General features: G+C 45.6%; 1 protein-coding gene across 1 annotated transcript; it reads left to right on the forward strand.

The window, feature by feature from the left end:
- The first annotated feature begins 2,145 nt into the window (after nucleotides 1–2,145).
- On the forward strand, nucleotides 2,146–2,583 carry LOC137573488 (uncharacterized). Its single transcript, XM_068285416.1, has one exon. It carries the CDS (start codon nucleotides 2,146–2,148, stop codon nucleotides 2,581–2,583), a length of 438 nt encoding a protein of 145 aa, XP_068141517.1.
- Nucleotides 2,584–7,627: the final 5,044 nt, after the last annotated feature.

Raw genomic sequence — 7,627 nt, forward strand, 5'->3', positions numbered from 1 at the left:
ATCATGCTTAGCTGTAGATTTATGTGAATATGTTTATATGCATACATCAATGTATATATATAAACATATTCAAGTGCACAATTATATTTTAATGCGTATATGTATGTTTAATTGTTTATACTTGCAACAAAGTGTTACATGTTGAGCTCATTGTATTCAATGATTAATTGTATGAATATTCTACAGCACTAGTCCCGGACATCACACAATAGGTGTCGAGGAAGCATGGTGAGGTTGACTATTACCTTACTCAGCTCGTGAGCGACCACGGGTGCTTCAGGAGTTACCTGAAGAAGTTTCACCACGATGTCTCCGACGAGTGCACATGGTGCGGCGCTGGCATCTTAGAAGATGCGAGAAATGTGCTGCAATACTGCCCAAGATTCGACGAGGAAAGACACCGGTTGGAGAGGGTCATGGGCGACGGGCCGGTGACGCAGTATAACCTCGCAAACTCCAACATGTGTCAGGCGGCCGCCGCCTTCGCCGCACACGTGATGAAGAAGCTTAGGCAGTTGGAGAGGGAAAGGTCGGCGAATTAAAGAAGTACAGGGTCTGTGATGCAATACCGACAAGTCGTCCCGCAGTAACCGTAATACTTTTTTCTTTGTATCCGACTTCGTTTGTTTGTTTCCTTGTGTAACTGTTAATTGTAATTATGATATATGTATCTGTTATTTGTAATTACATATGTTATTAATGTTTTAAAATGAAATAATAATAATAATAGAAAAAATAATATAATAAAAAATACACCCTCACACACTCACACTCCCAGAGAAACTACGCTGGTTTTCGTCGCTCCATAGTAATCCTGTTTTTTTTTTCGTCTTCGGGAGGTGTTTACTCTGCAAAGTTAAAGAGAACGGTGTGAAACGGTTGTCCTGAATCACCTGTCACCCGGTCGCGATTTCGCCTAAAACCTACTAGGGCCGTCGGTGGTGGTCTGATCAGGGGGGTGAGGGGTGCCAGTATCTCCCCCCGCCTTTTCTCGCGCTCGCGAGTGTAGTAGTGGGGTGGTCGCACCCTAGCATCATCGATAACTCCAACAAAAAAAAAGTTATTTTCCTGCTTCGAGTCTCCTGTTTTAAATATATATACACACTTGTGTTTTTTCTCCAACCCCTTAAAGTGATCAGGAAAAGTGCGGCATACTTTTAGGGTCCCCAGAGTATATAGTTGTGTTTCAGCCCTCCAGCTGTCAACTCGGTCCGTGGGCCCCAAGACAAGCACTCTGCCTTGGAGGCGAAAGTACCACGTTCAAATCCGGCCTGTTGAAAAATTTTCAATTGCAATTTTTCCATAAAAATTAATTGTCAGAAAATTCTAATAATTATTTCGGGATTTTTGAAACCATTGGTTGGCACTTTCGTCAGAACACAGACCGAAATTCCCAAGTGTGTAGAGCCGAGCAGAGGGAGCAGCATAACTTCCATAAAATCCCAGTCTGAATCTGTTTGCGTCGACAGTCCAGGTAGTCAGCATGTGTTAGAGGCTCTGTTCGGTCATGGGCGAGTAGGAGTAGGTGCAACCGATACGCCAAAGAGACTGCGTAAGGGCTCTCCGAGTCCACCAGCAGGCAGTGCGGTGTAACCAAAAAAATCCAAATTGCAACAATTTAGGGGCAAGAGCGAGTTGGCATAAATGGGAGCACTACTAGAAGAAATATCCGAACGCATCAAGCCAGAAAAGGAGGAGGGCAGGAGAGCCATTACGAACGCGCTTGAAGACCAAGTAGACAGACTAAAGGAATTGCAGAAGGCAAAGAGCATTATTCTGTGCAACAACACAGCGACCCCAAGTCCCTCGTCGGAAACCTTTTTGTTGCAGGGAAAAAACTGCCGGCCGCAAGAAAATTTTTCGCCACACGCAGGCTAGCAGGCAGAGCCCGCTTGGCAGACGGTTTCGGCGAGACCAGCGAAAAAGGCGCTAACGAAGAAGCGTCCACCCGCTATTTTGGTTAAAGGGAAAGGAAACATTTCGTACAGCGAAATGGTGAAGCTGGTCACTAGGAGCCAGGACGAGAAACTCATTGCAGTGGACCACAGTGTTCGCACGGTAAGACGGACGGCGAAGGGAGACCTGCTATTGAACTGAATCTATCTGGTGCCGAAAAAAGTTGGCCAGCTGAGAAGGGATATAAGAATGGCACTGGCCGAGCAGGTTGAGGGGCGCGCCCTGTCAAACCTTACCAGGATAGATGTGCTGGATATGGATGGTGAGACCACCAGAGACGAGATAATACGCACGTTATCAGAACAGCTGAGCGTGCGAGTTGAAGACTCGCAGATAAAGAGCCTGCGACCAGCCCATGACGGATGTCAAAGGGCAACCTTATGCCTCCCGTCAGTAGTGGCTGAAAGCATCTTGAAGGCTGGCAACCTAAAGATAGGATTTTCCGTGTTCCGCATCCACAAAAACACATCAACGGTCAGATGTTATAGGTGTCTGGCGTTCGGCCATGTAGCGGCTCGCAGCTCGGATACAGTGCACAAGACAAACTGGTGCCTGAGATGCGGTGGAAAGGACCACAAGGCGAAGGAGTGCAGTCTGTGCGACCAACAGAGCTCATGTGGCCGGTAGCCAGCGTTGCCCATCGACGATAGGAGTACCACCAAGGGCGACTGATAACGGCCACCAAGATGATTAGATTCTACTACCTGAATCTAAACCACTGCAAGACACCACACGACCTACTTGCGCAGAACGTTCGTGAAGCTAAGGCGGAGCTTGCGATTATAAGCGAGCCTTTCAGAAAAAGGTCCACCGACAGATGGGTGGCCAGTAACTCCAGTAAGGCAGCACTCTGGTCATGTCTCGCCTCTCCGATCCAACTGAGAAACCCTCGGGCAGGAGAATCATCATGGAGCGTTGTTGAAGTATACACAGGCAGCGACCACGAGGCAATCTTATTCTCCCTAGGCGTCTCTCAACCCCGTCGGTCGCCACTGCTTAAATGCAGGGTATACAGGAGCGACACTCTGGACGTAAGGGCCTTTTCCGAGGCACTGGCAGCACACGAGTGGACCCAAAGCACAGCTCAGCAGTTGGCAGACCAGCTTTCTAGCATTCTGGATGCATCGTGCAACGCTAGCATGGCGGTAAGGAGACTTTTCAACCAGTTTTCTGGTGGAAAAGCTCAATCGGAGATATTCGTAGACGATACCTCGCCTCTAAACCGCGTACCAGAGAGCAGAGAAACGAGGATTGGAAACATGGCCGCAATTATGGGCAGCCTATAGCACACATAGGAAGAAGTTCAAAAAGGCTATATATGAGGCGAAGCGGGAAGTGTACCTCAGTCTCTGCGATACGGCTGACCAGGACCCTTGAGGCAAGGCGTAGAAGATTGTGGTCAAGCTAACAGATTCGCTTCTCCGAAGCCAGCGAGTTGGAACGCATTGTCCGCGATCTCTTCCCCCAGCGCGCGGACTCACTAAGCTGTAGGCGCGTGTAACACGTTGCTTCCCGCTACTACGTTCCAGTCACCACCGACACGGTGCTTGCGGCAGCCAGGTCGCTGAAGCAAAACAAGGCCCCGGGTCCGGATGCCATCCCGAACCGTTCGCTTCGGCTGGCAATGGCAACTCGTCCGGAAATATTCGCGGCAACCTTCCACCAGTGCCTGATGGAGGGAGAATTCCTATCTCAGTGGAAGACGCAAAAGCTGGTGCTGCTCCCCAAGCCAGGGAAACCAGCAGAGGATAGGTCGTCAAATAGATCAATCTGTCTCGTGGACTCGGTGGAAAAGATGCTGGAAAGCCTCATCAGCACTAGACTGAGCAAGGCGATCAAAGCAGGAGGCGGCCTGCGACAATAGACGCGGTCAGCAGAGTTGTGAGCATAGCGTCTGACGCTATTAAGGGCTCTCGCTGGAAAAAAGGTGCAAAGCAATATTTCAATGCCTGGATGTGAAGAACGCTTTTAATACGACAGACTGGGGTTGCATTCTGGATGCTGCCAGAAGTTTTGGGGTCCCATCGTACCTGTACGAAGTGATTTGGAGCTTCTCTTCTGGGAGAAGGCTGATGTATGATAAGTCGTCTGGACCCGTGTAAAGTCTGGTGTCTTCAGGAGTGCCTCAGGGCTCAGTTTTGGGTCCCCTCCTGTGGAATATCATGTATGATGGCATCCTGCGACTAGACATGCCAGGTAGGTGTCAGCTAGTCGGCTACGCGGACAGTGTCGCAGTCGTAGTGGTTGACAAAAAACTGAGGGATGTCGAGGTAACGGCAAATTCAGCCATTGCATCCATCACGACTTGGATGCGCTCGGTGGAACTAGTTCTAGCGGCGCACAAGACGGAAGCGGTGCTAATCAGCAGCCGAAAGGTAGTGGAAACGCCCACCGTGACAATTGACGGCATCGAGGTGAAATCGTCTAGGGAAATTCGCTACCTAGGAGTGTGGCTCGACACAAGATTGTGCTTCCGAGAGCACCTAAAGGCGGTGCAGCAGAAGGCAGCAGAATCTGGTAGAGCACTCGCCAGGATCATGCTTAATACAAGAGGGCCCAAGCAGGAACGGAGACTGCTGCTGATAAGTGTGGTTAAATCACAAATGCTGTACGCAGTCCAGATATGGGCACCGGATATGGAGGTCGAAAGCTACCGTCGACTCATCAGTCCTACCTACCGATTCTGCGCTCTCAGAAGACTGTTTCGGAGGATGCAGCCCTAGTAGTCGCCGGCATGGTGCCAATAGAAATCTTAGCAGCAGAAGCTCGGGTCATCGCAGAAGCCACCAGTAGAGGCATCCCGAAGCGTGTCGCCAAAGCGGACGCTGGAAGGCGCAGTTTGAGCAAATGGCAGGACCGTTGGGACGCGGCACTAACCGGCAGATGGACGCATAGTCTTATCCCCAATATTGAGGCCTGGGCGGAAGGAACCACGGGCAAATGAACTTCATCCTCACGCAGGTGTTGAGCGGACACGGCTGCTTCCGCATATCCCTGAATAGGTCTGGTCATGATCACGCTCCAACGTGCCCAGCATATCCGGAAGGCGCAATTGAGGACGCCCACCATGTTGTCTTTAGTTGCGGACGCTTCGTTGAAGACGCTTCGTTGAGGACAGACAAAAACGGAACAGCAAAGTTCAAGCCCCTAACATTGCAGTGGATGTTAGTGGCTTGAACTCTGCCATGGATATAGGCACTGACTTCTTCAAAAGTAGTATTGGGATCAAGCCTCAAAATAAAAAATTGTTTTTTGGGTGGAACTATAACACGGGAACTAGAAGTGCTAGGCACAGCAGTAGCTACAACAGCAGAAGCAGTATCAGCTGAAGCAGCCAACACTTTACTAGCGCCTCTTGTAACTATTTTATTGACAATATTTTTGGGATCGGATGTTTGAGCAGACGGTTCGGAAACTGTCTCCAGGGGAAATGGGAAGAGACTCCACACCTGCCAAAGCCGCACTCCTAAACGATATCAGCTGATGTACATTTGGTGACACAGGGTCATTGTCGGAAGCCGGAACTAGTAGAGATCTACGTGCTGACGGACTGAGGGACGCGCCCTAAAACCTGACCCACTTACCCGTTGGAGATTCAATCAAACATTTAGAACTTTAGAAACTTCTTCTAGGAGCTTATGAACGCCAGCTGACAGGGTTTTAAATGCATCCCAGGTCCGTTTCATAAAACCTCGCAACTCGAGCTCCAAGCCCCGACCCGAATCACAGCCCCATTTGAGGCCGCCACCCTGTGCAATACTATACCGCACCTTGACTGTATAACCAGCATATTTAAAGTGCATTACATTGTCACACAGCCAACAGTAAAGAAAGTCTTCACTGGTCTTGTTGGGATTATTGCAATTATATTTGCAATAGACCGACATTATTAAAAAATAGATTTTACAAAAACAAATTATAAATCAATATGTAAATAAAAAGAGCGCGATCAAAATAGAACACAAAAGAATAGAGAGCACCAACACCACACAAACAAAAACAAAATGTGAACTGTAAATTGAGAGCGCGCAAAGAATAGAAACAAATCAAAAACTAAGCAGCGCAACAACAAAAAAATTATTTTCGTTTGTTAATGTTTTGATGATTATCAAAATGTAAATGTAAATTTAACTTAAAACTTCGCGATGAATATTGCGATGATTATAATTAGTTGAGATAATTTAGTTTAATATGAATGTTATAAATTAAGTACACAAAAGAACGAAAAATAGTAGTTGAGCAAGAGCGTAAAAAAAACACGGCCGACTTCGACGAGTGGCAATGCAATTTTTGAAGTTGACATCATATTCGCACAAATAATATTAAGAAAATTTGACAGACAGGCTCTACAATTGTATGAGAGTCAGATTCGAAAAAAAGTCACAACCAACTGATAACTGATATCATGAATTACTTGGAGCAAAGATATTGCTCGCTAAGTACCATGACCAAAGAAGAGAATAAACCGTTACAAAAAACGTCGGGTTCGGTGTTCGAAGATAACTGTCCGATTTGCAAAGTTGCAGGGCATAAGGCGCATAAGTGCTATGACTTTAAAGGTTCGACACCTTTGGAAAAGTATAAAATGGTAAAAAAAAGAACAGCTTTGTACAAGATGCTTGAACCATTCAAGCAATAAAGTATGAACTAATAAAATGGTCTGTTCTTTGTGCAGTAAGGGACACCATACCTTAATCCATTTTTAAAGAAAAATTTAATACTTGTCTAGCGGCACAGTCAACACTGTTGGCTACAGCTCTAATACAAGTAAAAATGTAAATGGAGGATATAAGACTCTTTGGCTCTTGAGCCCTTTTTGATAGTGGTTCATAGAGCACCATTTTGTCTGAAGAGGCGGCTCAAATATTGAAATTACCTTAAATTAAACAATATACAGAAATAAGTGGCGAGTCTTTATTAAAAGACAAGAAATCGAAATATAAGGTAAAAATAGATGTGAAGACGCGAAATCCATGAAAATCTACAACAGTAGAGCAAAAGTTGTAGTTGGTCTTCAAAGTGTCCACGATATTAAAAGGCTAAAAGTCAACACAGTAATACACATCAGGATTGTGTAGATATCCTAAAGCAGAAATTGTTAAGCAATGCGCGATATTAGTAAGCCAATTTAGTAACCTAAAACGATTTAAAAAAAAATGGGATGTCAGTTATAATCGTTAAAGCAACATAATATTGATTTGCTGGGGCTTACTTCCATTATCTAGCTGGTCATGCTTCATAAAGAACAGTTATTTTACTAATGATAATATTAATATTAATTTGTAAAAGACAACTAATTATAAAAATAAAAACCAAAACGTCGCATTTGGCGGCCCTTTGCAGAATGTTTAAAAATAAACATCGTGTTCATTTGAAATGGCTTCAGCAAATCAGATGCACCAAAGATATATACAAAACAAAACACAAACCAGAGAGCCGGGGCTATCTTCGACCGCATCAAAGTTTGTATACCCTTGCAAGTTTTTTGGTAACTCTTTCGAAGTGGAAAAACGTTTTTTCTAAAAAAAATAGAGTTTGCGAAAGAACGGCCTACAATCTTAGCATAGGAAAAATCTAGTCAGTGTTTTACACCGATCGTTCCTATGGGAGCTATATAATATAGTCACCCGATATTTATCAAACTCGGTACAGTCATTAACAGACATATTAA

The sequence above is a fragment of the Drosophila tropicalis genome, unplaced genomic scaffold, assembly GCF_018151085.1.
Source record: "Drosophila tropicalis isolate 14030-0801.00 unplaced genomic scaffold, ASM1815108v1 contig_409, whole genome shotgun sequence".
Taxonomy (NCBI): Eukaryota; Metazoa; Arthropoda; class Insecta; order Diptera; family Drosophilidae; genus Drosophila; species Drosophila tropicalis.

What these genes read in the sequence shown, in the direction of transcription:
- LOC137573488 (XM_068285416.1), top strand. Translation starts at nt 2,146, where the DNA reads ATGGCACTGGCCGAGCAGGTTGAGGGGCGCGCCCTGTCAAACCTTACC.